Source organism: Panthera uncia, assembly GCF_023721935.1.
Source record: "Panthera uncia isolate 11264 chromosome B3 unlocalized genomic scaffold, Puncia_PCG_1.0 HiC_scaffold_1, whole genome shotgun sequence".
NCBI classification, from domain to species: domain Eukaryota; kingdom Metazoa; phylum Chordata; class Mammalia; order Carnivora; family Felidae; genus Panthera; species Panthera uncia.
In genome coordinates this window covers 15,280,295-15,303,963 of record NW_026057582.1, presented here as the reverse complement: position 1 = coordinate 15,303,963, position 23,669 = coordinate 15,280,295, and the positions used below count along the sequence as shown (strand labels likewise).

At 44.9% G+C, this 23,669-nt stretch overlaps 1 protein-coding gene across 3 annotated transcripts in view; it reads right to left on the bottom strand.

The window, feature by feature from the left end:
- The window catches only part of GALC (galactosylceramidase), a 150,481-nt gene that overhangs the window by 46,642 nt on the left and 80,170 nt on the right, over window positions 1-23,669 (bottom strand). The window contains exon 17 of one of the 3 annotated variants that reach the window (XM_049612378.1): window positions 3,927-4,532. The exons of the other annotated variants lie outside the window; for them this stretch is intronic. Coding sequence (XP_049468335.1) covers window positions 4,524-4,532 — 9 coding nt within the window. The 3' untranslated portion in view covers window positions 3,927-4,523. Of the gene's footprint in view, window positions 1-3,926; window positions 4,533-23,669 lie in introns of those variants that run through there. 3 annotated transcript variants of the gene reach the window in all.

Here is a 23,669-nt window from a genome sequence, read left to right as displayed (position 1 = left end):
GGGGAAGGAAAAAAAAAAAAAAAAAAAAGAAGTTAGAGTGGGAGAGAACCAAAGCATAAGAGACTCTTAAAAACTGAGAACAAACTGAGGGTTGATGGGGGGGGAGGGGGGGGAGGGAGGGGAGGGGGGGATGGGTATTGAGGAGGGCACCTTTTGGGATGAGCACTGGGTGTTGTATGGAAACCAATTTGACAATAAATTTCATATATTGAAAATAAATAAATAAATAAATAAAAGTTCTGAACGAAAAAAAAAAAAGAGTTCTCACTCTCTACCTGTGAGGACACAGTGAAAAGATGGTCATCCGCAGGCCTGGAGGAAGGCTCTCACCAGAAACCAGCCGTGCTGGCGCCCAGCTCTCAGACCTCCACCCTGCAGACTCTGAGAAATAAATGTTATTTAAGCCACCTAGTGTGGTGTTTTGTTATAGCAGCCCAAGCTGACTAAGACAGTTTATTATATCCTCCTCTCAAACAATGAGTGACTCCCTTATGATTTCCATCCAAACAAAAACATCTCCCTCTTCCCAGACGCATGGAATTCTCCCAAGACTATTATGTATGATAAGGGGACAATAATAGCGATTAACACGTATAGAGTATTTACATGGGAGACAAATGACTTTATGGGTATTAGCCCATTTAACAAACCCTAACGTTGGTACTATTATTAGGCTCATTTTCTACTGAGTAAACTAAGGCACAGAAAAGTTCAGGTAGTTTCAGAATTGGAACACAGTCTGGCCCAGAACCTGGACTGTTACCCACCGTGCAGTCTGTCAGCCTGTACTTCCTATCACCTCTACGCTGGGAGTGGAGGTCCGCCAAAGTGATCACCTCTACACTGGGAGTGGAGGTCCGCCAAAGTGGGGGAGCGGGAGGGGACAAACACCATCACCTCTCCCCACTCCACCCATTCTGTCTTTCCAAGTCCTCGGCACGGCTATAGATTTAAGACTGATTTTTTTACACAAATGCACAGAGTAGTCATAAATTTATAGATTTAAGACTAAGTTTTTACCATTCAAATTCTTTTTAGCTTAATCATCACTTTATGATGTTTCTCCGAAATCTTTCTATCAACATCTGCTTGGCACTAGCTTAACTGCTGGACGATGAAATATGCGAACTGCTTGCTTGTGGTATCACCCACGTGCATGTTGCATACCCATGGGCTGGGGCGACTTCTAGATCAAGTCAATGAGAGCTTCTCTCAGTCTCCTTCCTTTCCTTTCTCTCTCTGTTTTGTTGTTTGTTGTTTGCTGTTTTTTTGTTTGTTTGTTTCTGAGACAAAGCAGAACAGAACTATAGGAGCAGGCTCCAACACATTTCTTTCTGGGCTCTATGAAGACAGTGACCATTTGGTGAGAATGTCTTGCAGAGAGGTAGTGGAATTTAGTGGTTTAAAGTGTGGGTTCTACAGCCAGGCATGCTCTCAATGCCCACTTGAGATTTTGAGCAAGTTACATCTCTCGGTGCCTCCTTAGTTCCCCCATCTGAAAAATGAGGATATATATTCATCATAGAATATCCCATTAAATGAGTTAATATATACAAAGTGTTTAGAACAGTGCTGATAGAAAAGTGCTATATAAATGTGATAGGCCTGTCAGTTTGCGGCAAGCAAGTACAAAAAAAGGGATGTGTCAGAAGAATGGGGGAACGCCCCCAAAAAGTAGGAGAGTGGCTCAACCAGCCCATGGATTAGTACAAATTAGATGAAACGTAACCCCAAGACAATGCATTTACAGATAAAAGGTTTGCTGAGTTGGGATGAAACATGATCGCCCAGGGCGGAGAAGAAGAGGAAAATGCTTTCATTTTAACAAGTACATTTTTTCCCTCTTGTTTTTCATTTGCGGTCACAGATTCTAAGTGCCCACAGGTCGCTCCTAAAGAAGCTTCCAACCTGTACAAGAATCGCCCTCTACCAGGTCCCCCAAGGTGTCCACATCCTAATTCCTAGAACCTGTGAGCATTACTTCAAATGGCTAAAGGGACTTTGCAGATGTGAACAAGTTAAGGACTTTGAGAGGGGGAGATGATCTTGGGCTATGCAGGTGGGCCCAACGTAATTGCAAGAATCCTTAGAAAAGGAAGATTGGACCACAGAAATAAGAGAGTTGATAGAAGCAAGAGATTGGAGTGATGGATGAAGGGCCACAAGCCAAGAAGGGCCTCCAGGAACTACAAAAGGCAAGGAAGCTGATTCTCCCCTGGATTCTCCAAAAGGAACTGGTCCTCTGCCAGCATCTTGACTTTGGCCCAGTGAGACTGATTGCAGACTCCTGGCTTCCAGAACTTTAAGAGAGTAAGTATGTGCTAAGTCCCCAAGTTTGTAGTGATTTGTTACAGCAGCAACAGGAAACACATAGAGACCAGAACACCACTGATTACTGGTCTCTGACTACTGGAGAACCACTGGTTAGTGGTTCTCCAACTCTGTACCTTTGACACACTGATGCCTCCCAACCCAGTTGTTCAACAGCTAAAAGTGAACAATGAATAAATCTGTTACCGGAAAATAATATTGTTTTGAAAACATAATTCCATTGTCTTAGTCCATTTGGGCAGCTGTAACCAAATACCACAGATTGGGTCACTTAAAAACAACAGAAATTTGTTTCTGATAGATCTGGAGGCACCAAGATGGAGGCACCAGCATGGCCGCCTGCTGCTGAGGGCCCCCTTTCTTGTTCATAACTGGCTCCTTCTTACTGTGTCCTCACATGGTGGAAGGGACACTGTTCTTTCTCTGTGGAGCCTCCCTCACAAGGCACTAAACCCATGACTTCAGCACCTCCCAAAGGCCTCACTGACTAACAACCACCACCTTTGGGGATTAGGATTTCAACACGTGAATTTTGAGGGGACACCTTCAGACCACAGCAGCCATTAGGCTTTTCTCTATGTATTTTCGTTACATTTAACCATTACAATAATTCCCTTTCTATGAGAGCAAACACGTTTAAAGTGGTTAAGTCATTCGTCCAAAGTCATAAAGCTAATGAAATAGCCAAATGGGAATTCAAACCCCGTTCGGGTCCATAAATAATTACGTTGAACTAAATAAACAAATATATAAAATTTAAGTTTTCCCTCGGTGGTTTTTCTTATGAGATACACTATCACTTCTCCGTTGGCACAAAAGAACTTGATTTAAAAAAAAAAAATATATTAACAGCAAAGCTCAGAATCATCAATGCCTAAGATCAAAGCACTTCTTTAAAAACACTAGGTACTTGGGGGGATGCCTGGCTGGCTCGGTCGGTTAACCATCAGATTCCAGCTCAGCTCACGATCTCACAGTTCGTGACTGCAAGCCCGAGCTCTGCACTGACAGTGCTTGGGATTCTCTCTCCCCCCTCTCTCTCTTCTCCTCCCCAACTCACACCTTCTCTCTCTCTCAAAGTAAATAAATAAACTTAAAAACAATAACAACACTAGGTACTTGGACTTGTAACGTTGCCTTGTTGAATGGAATGTACCATTTAGTTCTATTCAATATTTCTAAGCATTGTAAACTGGACACCAATCCTGAGTGCCCTCTGGGACTGCCATCTTCCCATAAGTGCCTGCTATCGTCAGGTGCCAGGCCGTGATAAGCATTTAATTCTCACAACTACACTAGGATGCCGGTGATGTTTATTCTTCCCATTTTACACATGGGGAAACTAAGTCTGGGAGTTTAAATAACTGGCCTAAAGTCACCCAACATATGTGCAGCAGAGCCACTGTTGGAACCAATGGCGTGTGATTCCAAAACCTGTCGTCTTTTCTGTAATCCCCCTGAGAGGAAAGCAAATTACACTCTATCCCCTTTTGCCCCCAAAACTGTCATCTAGAAGGACATTCCCCCCCTCAGTCCCTCATGAGGGACTGAGAGGTAGCAGAAAAAACCAGATCTGAGGAGAGACGTGGAGAAGTCAGAGGTGAAAGAGAACTACTTAGTTCCTTGTTTTGTGGGGTTCCACGAAGAACACAGTGACTTCTAGGTATTTTGCTGAGCCCAAGTCTGTTTGCCTGTGAACTCAACCCCCTTTCCTGCGTCTCACCTCCGGGATCATAGGCAACAAACCTACTTCCTCTCTCACCAATGGACCTGATGTGCCTCCCTAACTGTTTGTTTCTGAGCTAAACATATTCCTCTTCTTCAGATGCCCTTGACAGAATTATACAAGGTTGATAGTAGGTTTCTGTGTCAGAATCTGTCACGATCAGAGGTGACCCCCTACCTGGCTGCTTCCTAGACTTCAGTCATGCCAACTCCTATCATCTCAGCAAGATGGACGCCGCAGGATGTGGAAGGAGAGACTGGTCAAAGATTCTGTGTTTTTGCTTCCCTTTAGTTACTATTCAAGACAGTGTGATGTAATATCCAGGTCTTCCAGTGGCCGCTTCTGGCTCCTGGCTCCACGGTCCTCACGGACTTCGGTTCCGCTGCCAGGATGAGGGAGCTGAGTGGTGTGGTGGAGGAAGTAGAATCAGGAATCCAGGGTTCAAGTCCTGCCTTCTGAGCTTTGATCACCTCATCTGTGGAGACATTATCCTTTCTCACAGTAATACTTACCCCCTAGGGTTATTATCGGAAATAATGAGGAAATCACTACGTCTCTCAAATATAACTTGTAGGACATAATCAAAGAGCTGCTTCGGTTCTTTCTTTCACTGGCTTTTCCGGTTCATTCCAGGGGACTGGCTTTTTCTTTTCTTTATTTTTTTTTACTTTTTTTTAATGTGCATTTATTTTTGAGAGCGACAGAGAGACAGAGTACAAATGAGGGAGGGACAGAGAGAGAAGGAGACACAGAATCTGAAGCAGACTCCAGGTTCCGAGCTGTCAGCACAGAGCCTGAGGTGGAGCTCGAACTTTCGAACGGCAAGGTCATGGGCTGAGCTGAAGTCAGATGCTTAACTGACTGAGCCACCCAGACACCCGGGACTAGATTTCTCTGGCCCCTGTACCAGATTTAGGGTAAGTGTCAGGATCCCTTGGACACTTTGAAGTACAGCAGACCTTTGACCAACACAGGGGTTAGAGGCGCTGACCCCCTACACAGTGGAAAAACCACGTATAACTTTTGACTTCCCAGAACTTAACTACTAATCGGCTATCATCTGCTGGAAGCCTTACCGATAACATAAACACTCGATTAACAGATGCTGTATGTTACACATATTATATACCCTGTATTTCTACAATAAAGTAAGGTAAAGAAAAGAAAATGTGATTAAGAAAATCTTAAGGAAGAGAAAATATACTTACTGTACTGTGAAAACTCCCTGTATAAGAGGACCCACTCACCTCAAACCCATGTTGTTGAAGGGTCAACTGTAATCGGAGCAGTCTTGGTCAGGTAATTCATATCTTTGGGTCCAAAGGAATAAATAAAACTTTCCACTTTTATGCCCTCCCTCACAACCTCTCCGTATTCACAGCTGGCTGAGCAGGCTGGCTGCCTGCCTGGGGCAAGATGACGTTTGACTTCTCCTTTCCCACCTTGCACATTCGTCCCTTCTCCTCAAACCTGCTAATCATGGTTTATGACCCTCCTGGATCAGAGTGTAAGGGAGGGAGAGAAGGAAATGTGTCTCATCTTGGGATGACCTAGCATCCACTTCTCTCCAGGAGTACTTCTCTGCGTCTCTGAAACATGGTGTCCTCACCCAATAGGTGAGCATTTCTCTCCTGTAGTTCTGTTGACTTAGATCAATGTTTCCCCTCCAGCAAGTACTTAGAGATCCAGACCTCTGCTTCCTCCCAGTTGGGAAGGACCTCACCCCTGCTGGCGGCCATCTTGATCAGGATCTAAGACATCTAAGATCGAAAATCTGAGACAGCCCCACTGCTCACCAGCACAGCCCCCACCGGCTCCACAAGACTCACTACCTAGAGAAATGCAGGGAGGGCAGCTGGCCCCAAGGCAGTGGCAATTGCTCCTTCACTTTTTTCTGTCGCAACTAGCTAGCCAGCCTCTCTCACTCTGGCCTCTAGAGATGAGCCGCGCACCAGTACATCATGTTGCCCAAACTGCCAGAGACACATATTACATTCTCTGGGTGAATTCCTTGCAGCCCCTCTGGCCCCGAGAAGAATCTTTCCACCCTTCTCCCTGTCGGAGATGCTCACCCCACCACAGCTCCGCCTATCTCCCTCCTCATCCCCTACCCATGCATCTATCTTTCCAAACTCTTTGAGGCCAGTGGTCAACAGTGAGTCAGAACCCAAGACTTGTTCGCCTCCGTTTGTAAGTCTTGCTTGTGGTTTTGCATCTCACTTTGGACTGTAGCCTCTATTAACTCTATTAACTCTATTAACTCGAAGGCACAGCTGCAGTTAGAACTGGTAGAGCTCGGGGCGCCCGGGTGGCTCAGTCGGTTGAGCATCCGACTTCAGCCCGGGTCACGATCTCGCGGTCCGTGAGTTCGAGCCCCGCGTCGGGCTCTGGGCTGATGGCTCAGAGCCTGGAGCCTGCTTCCGATTCTGTCTCCCTCTCTCTCTGCCCCTCCCCCGTTCATGCTCTGTCTCTCTCTGTCTCAAAAATAAATAAACGTTAAAAAAAATTAAAAAAAAAAAAAAGAACTGGTAGAGCTCGGCTTCAACACCTCTTTACGATAATAGTGACAATGGCAGCCGATATTGATCGTCGCGGAGAGGCACCGAGCACTGTACCCGGTGCTTTGTGGCTCTTTTCTCACTGGATCCTCACTACAACCCCATGAGGGAACTACAATGTTTCTTTCACTTAACAGATGAGGAAACTGAGGCCCAGAGAGGGTCTATGCCTTGGCTGGGATCCCAAAGTTCGTAAGGGGTGATGGTGGGAATAAAAAGCAGGTCAGTCTGATTCTGAGGCCAGTGCGCCAACCTCCATCCTCACGCTAGGATGCTTGTAGAACCATCAAATCAGTCATTTATTTGATAGTCTATGAGAAAGCCTTTTGTAAAACTATAAAGTATTGCTCAATTATTTATATTGTTATTGTAGTTATAAAAAACAATAATTTTTTATTATTCCATTCTATCGGTATGGCTTTAGGCTGCTTCTATAAGATACATTAAACACTCCAAAATAATTTAAACTGGGGCTGGGGATTGGGAGGTGATTGAGTAAGTGCTACAGTGGCCATTAAAATGTCTTAGATATTAGGCATTAGGGGCGCCTGGTTCACTCGGTTGAGCGTTCAACTTCGGCTCAGGTCACGATCTCGCGGTCCGTGAGTCGGAGCCCCGCAGCCGGCTTTGTACTGACAGCTCAGAGCCTGGAGCCCGTTTCCAATTCTGTGTCTCCCCTTCTCTCTGTCCCTCCCCCGCTAGCACAGTCTCTCTCTCTCTCTCTCTCTCAATGTTTAAGTAAACATTAAAAACAAAATTTTTAATGTCTTAAGACACTGAGGTGCCTAAAATGGAATAGTCCACTATATTAAGATGACCAACTTAAATTGGCCGTCTTTCCCATGCATAATCTGTATCAATTGCCACTTGATTTGGAAAGCAAACCAAAAGAAGGGAATGTAGGCCACGCAAATGAGGTGCCAGCCCCACTCTGTTAGTGACATGTAGCGTTACTGATCACGCAGAAAACAGAACACCTATGCTTTGCTTTGGGTCCATACAAACCTCAGAAATATTTGCCCAGGTCCCCCAAAGGATTTACAAAGATAGCTTCCCATTAAAATCCTGCATGCATGTTATATCAGCAGCTAGCAGGTAATGAGTTGCTACTCCGTGCTGGGCACTGGCCCCGAGCTCGTCACGAGAATGACTTCCTTCAACCTTCTCAACAACATATATAAAACCAAGAGGATTCCTGAGTAACAGAGGGAGTTTAGGATAGTCACTGTGGGAGGCAGAATAACTCCCCCAGAATAATTCTTGACATGGGGAGAGGATACTAAATTATCCAGATGGTAATCACAAGGCTCCTTAAAATGACAATGGAATCACAAGGATCCTTGAAAGGCAGAAGGCCAAAGTCAAATTCCAAGAGAGATTTGAAGATAGTATCTTGCTGGCTTTGAAGACGGAGGAAGGGACCAGGCCGTGAGGTAAGGAGCACAAGCAGCTCCTGAAGACTGAAAAAGGCAAGAAACAGGTTCTCCCTGGAACCTCCGCCGGGCACACAGCCCTGCTCACACCTCAATTTTAGCTAAGGAACACCCATTCAGATTTTGGACCTCTAGAACTTTCAGATAGTAAACATATACCGTTCTAAGCCACTGAACATGTGTAATCTGTTACAGCCGCAGTGCATTCGTCAACTGTGGAGGCTGGATTTGGACTCTGGTGTGGCTGACTCCATATCCCATCCCTGCACTTTCTCACTGTTACGGGTTCAATTACGTCCCCATCACCACCACTACCTTCAGAAAAAACATATATATATTAAAGTCCTAATCCCCAGTATCTGTCAGTGTGACCTTAATCAGAAACAAGGTCTTTACAGACGATCAAGATGAGATCATTAGGGTGGACCCTAATCCAACGTGACTGCTGTCCTTACAAAGGGTGAAATCTGGGCACAGACATGCACAGGGAGACGAGGACATGAAGATACAGGGCGGAGGAACAAGCCAAGGGACATCTGAGGCTTCCGGAATCTGGGAGGATGGCCTGGAACATCCTCATGCCTTGAGAGGGAGCATGGCCGTGCCAAAACCTTTATGTCTGGCTTCCAGAACTGTGGGACAATAAAAGTGGATTGCTCTCAGCCACGTGGCTTCTCGTACTTTGTCTCAGAAGCCCTGGGAAACTAGTGCACCCATGATGCAAAGTAGCCTCATTGCCCTTGAGTCTGGTCTCGGGCATACTCACCACATCTAACACTAGGAAGCCTACTGATAATGGAAAACAATGCCACCTTCCACTGGCGTGACTTTTTATTTTATAGAACACTTTGCACCAGTATTAACTTACCGGATCGTGCCACGATCTCGTAAGTGGGGCGAGGATGATGTCTCCAGGTTGGCTCTATGGTAGCAGCATGCATACAGTTCTTTCAGACACTAGCCTTAAACAGCCTGTCTCCAAATCCTGTCCCTGTCACAGACTCAGGAAATGTCCAACTTCCGATGTGTCTCAGTGTCCTTATCTGTATCTTCGAATAACAATCATACTTCCTGCCTCATAAGGTTCTTGAGATGGTTAAATTAGATAACACATGTGATTTTCTTCCCCCAGCCCATAATGAGCAACTCCCCCCCCCCCCAAAAAAAACCCATCTCACAAACAGGAAAACTGAAGCTCAGAGAATTTAAGTGATTTACCCAAAGACACATGGCTTCTAAGTCACAAAACCAGGACCAAAATCCAAGTCTCCTGGGGCAGAACTATTAGCACTATAATATCCTGCCTCTCTCTTATTTTTCATTTTCACTATTCTTTGGGTTTAAATCAATCCTAACCTTTTTCAATTCTCATTTTAATTCTGCTTTCCATGCCCACCCCAGTCAATAAAGATTACAGTTTCCACAAACCACTAACTCTTCTTGTCCAAATTCTTTGATGAGACCCTCTATCCCGAGAAGTAAGTCACCTTATTGCCCAAGAGCAAAAGCAGTTTTCTCAAGATAATGCTTTCGCCAGATAAAACACCCAAGACGTAATCAGGGGGAAGCCACAGAAGCCCCCATCACCAGCCACCAAGCTGCTCAAACCCCCAAACCTTCCATGTTCTGTTCCTGGGTCTGCTTTGCTTAGTACAGCAGCTCCTGATAATTTACGAGCTCTTGCAGTGTTTGTAAATAAACTCAGTGTCCCACAGATTCAAAAGCTGCCTTGAGACCTCCTTTCCACCTTCTTATACTTTCTGCATTTATCCAAGCATTTCAGAAACTGGGTCTCCTTAAAATTATGGGATGCAGAATGAAAAACCCATCAGGATTTAATGACCATATTTCAGCATCTTACTGCTTAAAGAAACTTGGCTTTTTCAGAGCTTTTGCAATTGCGCAAACTGGAAGCAGATCAAAAAGGTAGAGCGAGAGTTTTATTTTATTTTTTTCCAACTGTCACAAATCATCCATCAAAGTTAAACTATTGATAGGGAGCAGAGAGACAGAAGGAAGAGTCAAGAGTGAGGAGGACTGGAGAATATTAAAAAAGACAATCTCTCACTCTAATAAAATACAATTAACTGAATTTCATCAAGGCTTCTATAAAAAATACACAAAGAATCAATATTAGGCATAAAACCCAAAAGTGGGTTGTTATCTCTAAACCAGAGAAAACATTTCATTAGGCTGAAGGATTTTATACTCCCATTGGGAAAATTGCTTTTCCCTGGTAACCCCTCCTTTGCTTACTTACAGAAACCCAATTGAAAAGTCAATCATCAAAATCACTTAGCAAATGTCAAAAGGTGCTGCCACTTTCTAAATATATTTGTTCCTTTATGGGAAGCTCTGGCACCTTGCCCGGTCCTGACCCACACTCTTCCATCGTTTTGCTGTTCCGACTTTTTCACGCTTTTCTTTTTCTGTGTGTCTGCTTGTTTTTGTTGTTGTTGGAAACAGAAAGCCTGTTTTATAAGATTACGGGCAACAGCTTTTCCTTTTAACATTTCAGTGTTCTTTCACAGCCACGGACCGTGAGACCTCCCGTTGCCCAGGCTATAAATGAGCATCACTCCCAGGCCTGGCTGACCGGAAGCCTTTTCCAGGCTAATCAGACAACGTACGGTCTTTTCACATCTCATCTTAGAAAGGGCCCGTTGCTTAATTTACACCCTGGCCAGTAACAAAGCTGGTTCTGTGTATGGTCCTGCCAACCACAGATCAAAAAGTCACACCCTCTTCCACACAGGTGGAGGGGCGCCTGGGTGGCTCAGTCTGCTAAGCAACCAACTCTTGGTTTTGGTTTAGGTCATGATCTCCGGGGTCATGAAATCGAGCCCCGTGTGAGGCTCGAGCCTGAGCGTGGAGCTTGCTCAGGATTCTCTCCCTGTCGCTCCCTCTGCCCCTCCCCTTCTTGCACGCATGTGCTCTTTCTCTCCCTCAGATAAATAAAATAAAAGCAAAATAAATAAAACACGGGTGGGGCATATGCACAAAGACCCCAGGAGCAGAATTTGAAGATCAGGCGCACACACACACACACACACACACACACACACACAACCAAAGCTGGAACTAAGAGAATTATCTGAAGATCTCAAGTCATAAATTACTGAGCCGGAAACATCATGATCTAAGACTACGATGCCTGGTTACCAAAAGCCAGGCTTCTAGTAAATAGCCACCATTGTAAAGTAGCAACTCACTGGATACCTCTGACGTGCACCTGACATGTTTTAGCATTCTACTTCTGAATTCTGCCTTCCTTGGCTAGCTATGGCAACTGGGGCAGATGGCTGCATTTTCTGGGCATAGGGTACACACGTGATATATTTGAAGATGCTTTGTGTACCGTCAAATGCTTTACAAAGCTTCACACAATGACTTGTTCTATTTGTGGACCAGCCTGTGTGTGTATTCACTTATTGAGCTAACTAAATTAACCAGACTGTCTACATATTTCTAAACGACTTTGTCTTGGCTGGGGGGATGTATCCTAAAGATAACAGATGGTGACAATAGTGGACAGCTGCAGCACAGCCCTAGTCCCCAACGAACACGTCTGGCATCGGTCTCCTACTAATCCTTAAATTTGTAAAGCCACCTCTGATATTCTCGGGTCCAACCCTTTTCCCAATCCCCATGCCATTTCCGAAAGAACTTTCCATGATCAACAGAACAAGAGTCTAAATCTTCACAGGACTTGTAAAAACAACAGTTGCCTTTGCACTAAAAGATGTACCTTACACGCGTGTCATGGTATATTCCACTAGCATGGAACCTCCACGAAAGTCTTGTTTAGTATTGCCAACAGCTCACATGTGGCCTGGCACTCAGGTCGAAACATAATGATTTACCATATTGCATCCACAAAACATCACAAATGGAGTTGGAGTTGATATTAAGTCGTGGCAGAAAAAGAAGAAACTGACTACATCATACAACGGAGTGAAAATCATGACAGACCCATAATTAGCAGGATCACAGCTGGCTGGCTCATGCTATAGACGAAAGCCATTTAATAAATAAACATTCCCTGCCCTTTGAAGAATGTAGTTTTAGCCAAACAAAAGTTGAGATTAGCCAAGAAGAGGTAGTGGTAGCCAGCAAAGGACTTCTAGCCATAACATTAAACCTGCTTAAACAGCACACGATATAATTAATGATGGTATGAATTATAGTGAGAATGCCAATATAATTTACACAATAATACTAAGACTTATATATCATATATATATATATACTATAATTTAGAATATTTTAACAGCATATTCATATCTATAAAACCATCTGAGTTCCAACCTCTGTTCAATATTAAAAAATCCCTCCTTTATGCCAAGAAAGGCCAGTATATTTTACCATGGTGATGCTGCCATCTAGTGGACATACTTTAGAAGGACGGCTCTTCTGTCTCCTGGAAATGACCCAAAAGGATTCCAGGTCCTGAGGTTCATGTCAGACATGCATTCTTCTTTTGGAGACCAATTTTTGGAATTCCTCATAAATTTCCCTGCATGTTTGCCCTTGTATTTTTACATTATCCCTTCCTCCTGTCTTCATAGGAGGATGTTTTCAATATGTCCGTCATACTCAGTGGGCCGGAATAGAACCTGGGCATCTGCTTTGGTTTAAAAACGAGAAGATCCCAACGAGAGATGTGTCCTCCTGGAAAGAAGCACCATCACATCGGCGACAGCCCGCCTTTTGTTCAGCTCCATGGTGTGCTTTTGAGAAACCAGACCTCAAACTGGCGACTTTTTAAATTTATTTATTTATTTATTTATTTATTTATTTTGGCCCCAGACATTTACGAACACTGTTATGTGACACAGATGTCACCATTTGGAAGGGGACATGTTACTCTAGTCCCTTCACACATGCATCGCTGCACCACTGAGGTCACACTCAGTGGTCAGAATTGACATGTGGGGTTCACACTTGTTTCCGGGCCCTCCATTCACTACAGCGCGGGGATCGTCACTTTGGGTGCACACTTGGAATCACCTGGGGAGCTTTAACAACACCGACGCCTGGGTTCTACGCAGATTTAATTGGTGTGAGGCGCTTCTGAGACCTTGGGATGGTCTGAAAGCTCTCCAGGTGACTGTAATTTGCAATAAAGCTTGAGAACCACTGCTCTAGAGAAAACAAAACACAGAGCCCTTGGATATGTATCTTTGCAGGAAAGGGCAGGAGACCAAGGCACCTGTACCCAGTCACCTGTTCCTTGTCATCCCTCACCTTAAGAACCACGGCCCACTCTGGCTTCCTTTAGGAGCCTCTGCTCCCGCGGCTGAATTTCAAACCCTGCTCCTTGGCTCCTTAATGTATACGCACGCACTGCGATAACTCATTCTTTGCCAAAGGAAGATAAATAAAAGTTAGGGAAATATTAAATTCTCCTTGCCTAAGGCTTTTTAAGCACCGTAAATGTTTCAAAGAGAAAGGGTAATTTAGAGGTTATCCATTCTAATTCCTTGATTTGACAGGCAACCATGCAGACCAGGGAAGGTCATGAGCTGGACATTGGTTATATGCCCTCGGTACGGGCCAGCCTCCTTCTCCCGCTTTTAAGTACATTGTGTCATCAACGCCTCCCTACCGGCCAGTAACATGGTCATTTTACAATTGAGTTGAGATTTCATGAGATTAAGTCACATAGGTAACTTTGGACATGGACTTGAACGTGGGTCCATCCAGCCTCTATACCAGGCAAAGTCCTGCTCCCAGAGCTCACGGTGGCCAGGTCAGACCTGAAGCCTCGGGGCCCTCTTTCCACCACACCTCGGCTGCCCTCCATGTCTGCCTGACTCACCTGCACTCTCCCTTCATCCAGCAGCTTACCTGCAGGCTCTAGTTAGAAACCCAAGTTACAGGGGTGCCTGGGTGGCTCAGTCGGTTAAGTGTCTGACTTCGGCTCAGGTCATGATCTCGCGGTCTGTGAGTTCGAGTGCTGACCGCTCAGAGCCTGGAGCCCGTTCCAGATTCTGTGTCTCCCTCTCTCTCCGCCCCTCCCCATTCATGCTCCGTCTCTCTCTGTCTCAAAAATAAATAAACATTAAAAAAAAAAAAAAGAAACCTAAGTTACAAAACCCTTGACTTTTCTCGTCCTCCAATCCCCACAGCATCTTATTTCCCAGCCAGAATGAAATTGCCTCAGCTGACAACAGGGCAAAATTTGGAAATTGGGATAAATTAGGGAAAATCTACATGGTGTGGGTTTTCTCTAGTGACTCTGTACGCACAAATGTTTGCCATGTGTGTTTGTCAGGTTCTTGGAAAACAACTCGACCCCTGTTTTGACCTCTGAGAAATAATCACCATTTTCATTTTGTTGTTTTTATGCATTTATTTCCAGTTGTGGTTTACAAATGTTTGTACTGTCTTTGCAAAACTGGAAGCATAATGTGGAATTTTTATCTTACATATCACCCTTACAAACTTAATCATGGCCAGTGTCCCCTGTCATTAAACATTTTTTGCAAGCGTATTTTCTTAATGCTTCAATTCCAAAGTGTGAGTATCCATAATTTCTTTACCAAGTCTTCTATCACTGGACATTAAAGTAATTTCTTTTTTTGAGAGAGAGAGAGAGAGAGCATATGTGTGAGTGGGGGAGGGGCAGAAAAAGAGGGGTACAGAGAATCCAGAGGAGTTCCCCATTGACAGCGGGGCTCAGACTCATGGACTGTGAGATCATGACCTGAGCCAAAGTCGGACACTTAACCGACTGAGCCACCCAGGCACTCCCTAAGCAATTTCTAATTTTTCACTATTATAAAGAACCCTGTAACAAATATCCTTACACACACATATTTGTCCCTAAAACTATATTTTAAACATATATAAACATACCTAATATTTATAAATATGTAAAACATATGATGTGCTGTTTTACACATCACCTATTGTATATAAAATAACATTTATAATATGTATACATATATGTATTTGCCAATGTAATAAGTGAAAAATGCAGTCTTTTTATTGAATTAAGCTATATACGTTTTCATAATATCTCGTATGAACTACAGCAACGGCAAATCCCGAGTAGTAATGATCCAACAATGTGTTGGACTCAGTCCTTGTTGGAGAAAAGCAGCTAAGATGCTCTCCTTGCCACAAACCGCTACAAAGCCCATCGTCCAGGATCCTCCGAGTAGAACTATTTTACATGCACACACGCAGGGTTGTTATATTCAGAGGCGTCGCACTCAAGGGAAACATTCCTAAGAATACGACTGGCAGCCATTTCCTCTCAGCTTGCTCTGCAGTGCCCCAATTTACCCAGCAGGAAAGGCAAGTTTGTGGTTTTAACTGTAGGGCAGAACTGGTCCTTTACTGGTCTAAGGCTGTTAACGTGACTCCCAGATGGACACCCACAGGGTTCTCCCGCTCTCAGCTCTCAACTCAGGGAAGTCCTGTGGAGCTGGGCATGCCAACAAGATGGCAACTGTTGACCCGGGCAATTTACACCCCCTATGACTCAGTTTCCCCAGCTGTTTAGCTGGAATGTTAACTGACTTTATAGCGTAAATAGTACTTTATAAGATTAAATGAGCTCACAGAAAGTAGCAGAAAGAGAGTACATTCTCGGACAAATCGCAGTTTGTGTTTGGGGCGGGTGGGGTGGGGGGGTGCTCCTACCGCCCCCAAGCAATTCTCAGACACCAGCCAGGTGTCCTACAAATCAACTCAATTCTGACACTGTCTACCCTGAGATAGCATCAGATCCCACAGGTTAAGGGCTCAGTCCCACAAGATTGTTCTCCACTTTAGATGCCAGTTGTCAACGCAGCTGGTCACCTATACTTCTGACCAACTGGCTGTAGATCAGAGGTTCCCAGGAACCCCGCCTTGGGTTCAAGTAATTTGCTAGAGCAGCTCACAGAACTCAGGAAACCAGTTCACTCATAAGACTATCAGTTTATTACAAAAGATAGTACAGGATGTGAATCAGCAGCCAGACGGAAAGATGCGTAGGGAGAGGAGTGAAAGGACTCAGAGCTTCCATACCTCGGAGAACGTTCTCTCCGTATTTTCAAGAGTTCCTCAAACCAGAAGCTCTTCAAACTCTGTCCTTTTGGGATTCTCTGGAGGCTTTTTTTTTTTTTTAATCTATTTATTTTGAGAGAGAGAGCATGTGGGAGGCGCAGAGAGACAGAGGGAGAGAGAATACCAAGCAGGCTCTGCACTGACAGTACAAAGCCCAACGCAGGGCTCCATGGAATCATGAGCTCATGACCTGAGGCAAAATCGAGAGGTGGATGCTTAACCTACTGAGCCACCCACACGCCCCTCTATGGAGGCTTTACTCCTAGAGACAGTTGATTAAATCATTGCCCTTTGGCAATCTATTCAACCTCCAGCCCCTCGCCCATGCCTGGAAGCCAGGGGTGTGGGACTGAAAGTTCCAATCCTCTAAACACACGGTTGGTTCTTCTGGCAACAGCCCCCTTCCCTAGGTGACCTAGGGGCTTTCCAAAAGTCACCTCATTAACATAGCAAAAGAGACCTTAATCACTCTCATTCCTTCAGAAATTCCAAGGGTTTTCAGAGCTCTGTGCCAGAAGCTGAAACAAAGACCAAATACACAAATTTCTTATTATAAATCACAACATCACACAGAGGTTGCCTTCACCATACTGACTTCAGCTTCTGCCTTCCAGAAGGAACTTCTGAGCGTTGCCTGGTCCTTCTCTTAGCTACCGAACTGAGCAGACCAATCCAGAAGGCAAACTCAAGGTCCCCCTCTGCGTCCTACCACACAGACTGAGTCAGCCTTGTGTAGCCAGCCTGGCGACGTTTCCTCCTTGGGGATCTCGGCCGGCCTCACCCCCACTGCTGCTGGTTCTCCAAAAGCACGTGCGAGAGCCCCAGTCCTCCATCCCCAAACACCTCAGCTATGAAGCCCTACCCGCGCCAAGCAAAGGGACTCACCTCTTCCAAGTCTCCAAATCCAGAATCCCTTGGCTCCTTTTTCAAGAGATATTCATCTGTGGAAACTAGAAGCGATCAAAATGACTAAAAACAGGGGCACCTGGGGGGCTCAGTCAGTTGGGCTTCCGACTTCAGCTCAGGTCATGATCTCATGGTGCGTGAGTTCGAGCCCCACATTGGGCTCTGCGCTGACAGCTCAGAGCCTGAAGCCTGCTTCGGATTCTGTGTCTCCCTCTCTCTTTGCACCCCCACCCCCTTGTGATCTGTCTCTCACTCTCTCTCTCTTAAAAATAAACATTTTTTAAAATTTTTTTAATGTTTATTTTTGACAGAGAGAGAGAGAGAGAGCGCGCGCGCGCGCGCACGCGCGCGCGCGCGCATGAGCAGGGGAGGGGCAGAAAGAGAGGGATACACAGAATCCGAAGCAGGCTCCAGGCTCTGAGCTGTCAACACAGAGTCCGACACGGGGCTCAAACTCACAGACCATGAGATCATGACCTGAGCCAGAGTCGGACGCTCAACCAACTGAGCCACCCAGGTGCCCCAATAAATAAACATTTTTTTAAAAATGACTGAAAACAGAGACTGTGAAATTAGGGTCCCCAGACTCAACTGAAAGCTATATGGCTACTAAAAATTACAATTATGGAGACCTTACAAAAAATGAAGTCCATTTTATGAAAATGCAGACTATAGAATAGCGCTATGAACACGAATTACAATAACATCAAAATGTGCCTCCATATGAGCAAGGGAATCCAAAGAGAGGAAAAGCAATGTTTTATTAGGATATGAGGATTATGAGTAAATCATTTTTCTTTTTTAAATTTCCATTGTAATGTGTTCTTATAACAATATAATAACATATGACAATATAATATATATTATAATAATATATTATAATGGTTATAAATATATAATAATTATAAATGTTATATCTATAATAATTATATATCATATATAATATTATAATAATATTATAACAATATAATAATATAATATAACAATATAATGTGTTCACATTAGCAATAAAATTTGGGGTGCCCAGGTGGCTCAGTGGGTTAAATGGGGTAAATGTCCAACTCTTGGTTTTGGCTCAGGTCATGATCTCACAGTATATGGGTTCGAGCATCAAGTCGGGCTCTGTGCTGACAGTGCAGGGTGTGCTTTGGATTCTCTTTCTCCTTCTCTCTCTGCCTCTCTCTCTCTCTCTCTCTCAAAATAAATAAATAAAAATTAAAAAATAAATTTCAGTCTAACAGGCAGGAAGAGCAAAATTTACTTAAAATTTCCATCTTAAATGGTTAAAATAAATAGAACTTTGGACTCTAAAAACAATAGCATTGAGTTAAATACTATAAGTTTCTAATAATAATAATAATAATAATAATAATAATAATAGCTATCATTTATGGAGTACTTCGTATAAGCATTCTTGAGCTGAGTTCTTTGTACGTATTATCTAATTTAACTTGAATGATGATACTCATAGGATTAATTAACCGAGATTTTTTACACATAAGGCACCTGCAGCCCAGAGAAGGGAAGTGGTTTGCCCAGGAACAGAGAACTAGAGACAGAGGTGAGAGAGGTTTATTTGGCCGCCCAACCCCACAGAAGGATTTTCACTTACATTGCATGATTCATTACTAACAGAGCCAAACACGTAAGAAATATTAATAACACAAAGTTTGGTAAAGTTTTCTGCCTCGTTTAGCAGTGCAAGCATGCCCAAATACTTCACTTGGGTCATTCGTTTTAGGAGAATGCTTAAAAGCAGATTACGCTTTCACTTTGCCTATCTCTAAAATGCACTTAATAGGTACAGGTAAACTGTGCGATACTTATTAAAATGGACTTTTATTGCATCCGAAATAGCTGTGAGAGCTTCACTGTGAATTTAAAATTTGCACTTTTTTTTTTTCCACTCTGGAAACACAATTTTATAGGATTCCTCCCTAATACGTTTCTTACGTGATTAGTGTTTGGTGACTCAAGTTTAGCAGCTGACGCTGAGTAGTGATCACCACAGAGGACGAGGGAAGGGGTTCATGTCGACCCACTCCAGAGAGAGTACTTTGTGATATTAAAGATAAATTCACATCTGCAAAGGCATTTAAGACTTTAGGAAAACACTAGTTGTGTTTTATCTTTTGGCCATTCAGAACCTTACATGAAAATTGGGGCACCCGTGTGGCTCGTTCCATTAGGTGTCCGACTCTGGATTTCAGCTCAGGTCATGATCTCACGGTTCATGGGTTCAAGCCCTGCATCAGACTTTGTGATGACAGCTTGGACCTGCTTGAGATTCTCTCTCTCTCTCTCTCTCTCTCTCTCTCTCTCTCTGCCCCTCCCCCACTCTCCTCTCCCTCCCTCCCTCTCTCTCTCCCTCTGAAAATAAATGAATAAACATTTTAAAAAAAGAAACTTGCATGAAAATATAATTCATCTTATACAGCCAGCGTCTTAGAAATTCTGTGTAAACCAAGTGGACTTTATTGAATTATTCCTCTAAGCCCCCGAATAAAAGTCCTACTGAAAGGGCCTTCTATCCCAAGCCATTGCAGAAAATTACTTCCTCATCCCTCACAATATTGTCTGCTAAAATTAGACTGAAGTGCCTTTGATAAAGGAGATAGGAAGCTATCAACAGATTGTCACCGGCCTTTACTGCCCATCTGCTTGTACCCACTGGCCTTTGTCCCATATTTTTCCTTAAGGTCTTCTTTCCCGCTGTCTCTTAACTCGGGCAAAAGACTCAAGGGGCATTGCATCCCATGACAGAAACCCAAAATACCCCTCAAGCAATAATGACTGCCCAGATGAAAAGCTCCCACTGGCCCAGACCACCCAGACCAATTTGAACTCGATGCCGCCCCCTCAAAACCCACGCCTGTGCAGAGGGACTACGGAGTGAGCCACGGAGTGACCGACAGTTACCTTTACCTCATTAGAATACTGAAATCTCTGCCCAAGGAGGAGCACAAGCCTCATGTACAAAACATAGAATGTATGTATAGGCATGTTTCCTCAGGCACATGCATGACCTTCTGCCTGCCTCTACATAGGATGACAAGGCTTCCCTATCAAATATTCATCCTGACCCTAAGTGAAAGGAACCCGCTCGTCCTCACCGGGGGAGTCATGGCTTTGGAAGTTATTCCCCTAATCTCCTTTTTTGCTGCAAATAAAGTTTCCTTTTGGTGCAGCAACTCACCTGGTGTGGTTTCTACCTGTGACTCACCACTGGGCCAACTCACACTGGTTGGGTTACAAGAGGAGAAGTAGAGGGAAGAATAAAGTACAGGCACCATCCAGATTGTTTGCTTTGCTGAGAGTAGAGGGCAGCGATGGTCAGACTTTAAATCTATTAGCCTCAGGCTTTGCTATTTTAGCAAGAGTTAATGGAGCCTCCAGAACTCTTCTGGAACGGGTCACCGGCACCACCATGCCCCCTACCTTCTAGACTAGAGTGGCCCTAACTCTCATTTCAACTATCCAAAAGCTGCCTGGTTGTTTCTTGCCTTTCTCCTGCCTCTGATACAGGATCCTGCTTCTGCTGAAATCACTCATCTCCAGATTATCTCCCCATCCAACCCCGTTCGGCAACACAGCAAACATCCCTGGAGCCTGAGTTCCTTCCATCTACACAAATGATTCTCTGTCTGTCACTGTCTCTGTCTCTGTCTCTCTCTCACACACACACATAATCACACCACTTAGAAAAAGCATACACTAGTGTGCACAATACACTCAACTAAAGATTTCAGCAAACTGGGAGACCAGCATTACTAAAACGCAGAACCTTCAAAGAAAGTGTCATCATCTCTGTGCAGAAAATTCCTTGAGCTCCTTACCAACACAGGCACTGTGACGATTAATCTTGTACGTCAACCTAGTTGGGCCAGGAGATGTTCAGATTTCTAGTTAAACATTACTTTTAGCTGCGTCTGTGAGGGGGGTTTGAGTCAGTGGACTGAGTATAGTGATTGCCCTCCCCACTGGGAGGTCCCGAATACAATAAAAAAGTGGAGGAAGGCTGGATTAATTCAGCTTGACTGAGCTGAGACATTGGTCTTCCCCTGGCTTTGGGGCTCCTGGTTTTAACTTTCAGACTTGGAATCTATACCATCAGTTCTCTGGCTCTCAGGCCTTCGAACTAGATTACCCGCTTTTCTGTGTCTGCAGACAGCAGATCATGGGGTTGTTTGGCCTCCACAATTGCATGAGCCGGTTCCTTACAATAAATCTCTTTACAGATGGGTAGGTAGGTAAGTAGATGAAGATACGCATACACAGAAATTTATGATATGTCCATATCCTCTTGGTTCTGTGTCTCCGGAGCACCCTAATACAAGAGAGACACCCACACTCCACAGGTCTCTGGCCCCCTTCTCCAGCTGCTTCCCCTCTTCTCCTTCTCCCCAAGTCTTAATATCATGTGCACAGCACTTTCAGAATTCCTTTGGTTGTCTTGACTCTTCAAGGCCCTCGGGGCTCCCCTTCCATCCCCAAATGACTTGTCAAGACACCTTCCTAAAATAACTCCATTCCTGGGAATATTTCTGGTAGCAGATATGAAAATAATGCATTTTTCTACCACCTACATAGGTACTTCTTTTCTCCTCTGCCTACTTTTTTCATGACTTGCTACCTGGTAGCCAGGACAATAAACAAAGGCTGTATTCTGGATTTGATAAAGCCTGGTAACAAATAGAAGCATGGAATGACTTAAAAATACCCCATTGTTATGGGTATCCCACTAATCTACAGGACTTTCCCGGCCAGAAATGTGTTAAACACAGGGCAGACCTGTGTGTTCCTTGGCTGGGGATCCAAACCATGCAGAGGCCCCATCCGTTCTATGATCTCAGCTCCATTCAGGGACAGCTGGTCATCCATCAACCACAAGATGTGAAGCCTAGAAGACAGATGTTCAATAATCCAACAAGACTGTTGGGGGGAGGCACCAAGTGCATGATTCCGTGTCAAAACAGAGACTTGCCCAAGACTCTGCTTAGCGGGGACTAGAGAAAGCCATGCCAAGCAGGAGGAATTTCAAGAGAATTCAGTAGGAGTGGGCATGGGACAGCTGGAGTGTCGCTTTCAAACCTCCGTTGGTCACGCCAAACACCCAAATTGAACAGAGTAGAAAAAAATAGAACAAAGGCATGAGCAGATGCGAGCACGGAGTGCCAGGTGTCATCTTTGCTGTGACAAAAAAAGGAGAGAGGAAGGAAGGGGCCGGTTTCCTGGATCCATGACCTTAAACATGGGGCCAGTTCTAGGTCAAAGACACTCAAGACGTTGCACCACAAAAAGCCCGCCCCCTCCATTCCCACGAATTCTGCATTGGTCTTTCTCCTTCCGCTGGCCTCCTCAGGCCTCCTGCCCATTCTCTCGCCTCTGCCCATCTTCTTTCTGCCCTGTGTTTGCCCTTTAACTCACACGCTGGCCCACGCGTGACAGACAGTCCCTGGTGCTTTTGCCTACATGTGAAAGCAGAATGCTGCCCGCACCTCTCCGGAAGCTGCATTTTCACCCTGTAGAGAGGCTGACGGCGAAGAGGTTCCACCCTGCCCCAGGGAACCGGGACAGGGGTCAGCGGCCAGTAGGATGTGCCCGTATTTTTGTGAAAACATTTTCCTCTTTGTTCCAGACAGCATTCTCGGACTCTGCTGGCTTCTTTTTTCAGTACAAAGAGAGCAGCTTAGCCAAGGATTATGGACAATTTGGAAGGTGCAGTTTGCCTGCCCAACTTGCCACGTCACAAAGAAAATGCAACTTGTCTGGCAATGAAGGGAGCTAGAAAGAGTGATGGCCTGGGAGTTCTCTGACAGCGGCAGCAGGGATCCACCGGGGGAAATGCAAGGCAAGGTGCGTCCCGGAAGAGCTTAGATTAGATTCGGAGCCCTCAGCATCTAATTTTAATGTCTACTTATTTTGGGGAGACAGAGAGACGGAGTGGGGGAGGGGCAGAGAGAGAGGAAGACACAGAATCCGAAGCAGGGTCCAGGCTCTGAACTGTCAGCACAGAGCCCAACATGGGGCTCGAACCCACAAAGCACAGGATCGTGACCTGGGCCGAAGTTGGACATTTAACCGACTGAGCCACCCAGGCACCCCCAGAGCCCTCAGCATCTCGTCGCGAAAGATCTCAGCCTGCACCCCTGTCACCCCACCAGTAGCATCCTGCTGGCCCGTCACACTCTCCACCCAAGCCCACTCTCCCTGCCTTTCTCTGGCCATGCTGCCCCACTGCTGCCCAGTGTCCTGGGCTGCTTTCTCCTCCCCCTGACCTCCAAGTGCCAGATCATGCTAGGGATCAACCCAAGACCTGTCTTCTATATCAGTTCTCATTCCCTCGCTGATCTGTAAGGACCACCCACATGCTGTCGTGACTCTCAAATTTATAACCCCAGTTCCCTCCCCAATCTCAGAGGCCTACATCCAACCGCCTACTCAACAGTTTTGCTTGGGTGTCTGAAAGGCATCTCAAATACAACATGTCCCAAACAGGACTCAGTCTTCTGCCCAAAACCTGCCCCTTCTTCTCTCTTCTTCAGCTCAGAAGATGGAAAGGCCATTCTTCCAATGACTCAGCCTAAAGCCTAAGGGTCGCCCTTGAACCTCCTTTTTCTCAGACCTTCTAAATCTATCTAGAATGCAACCACT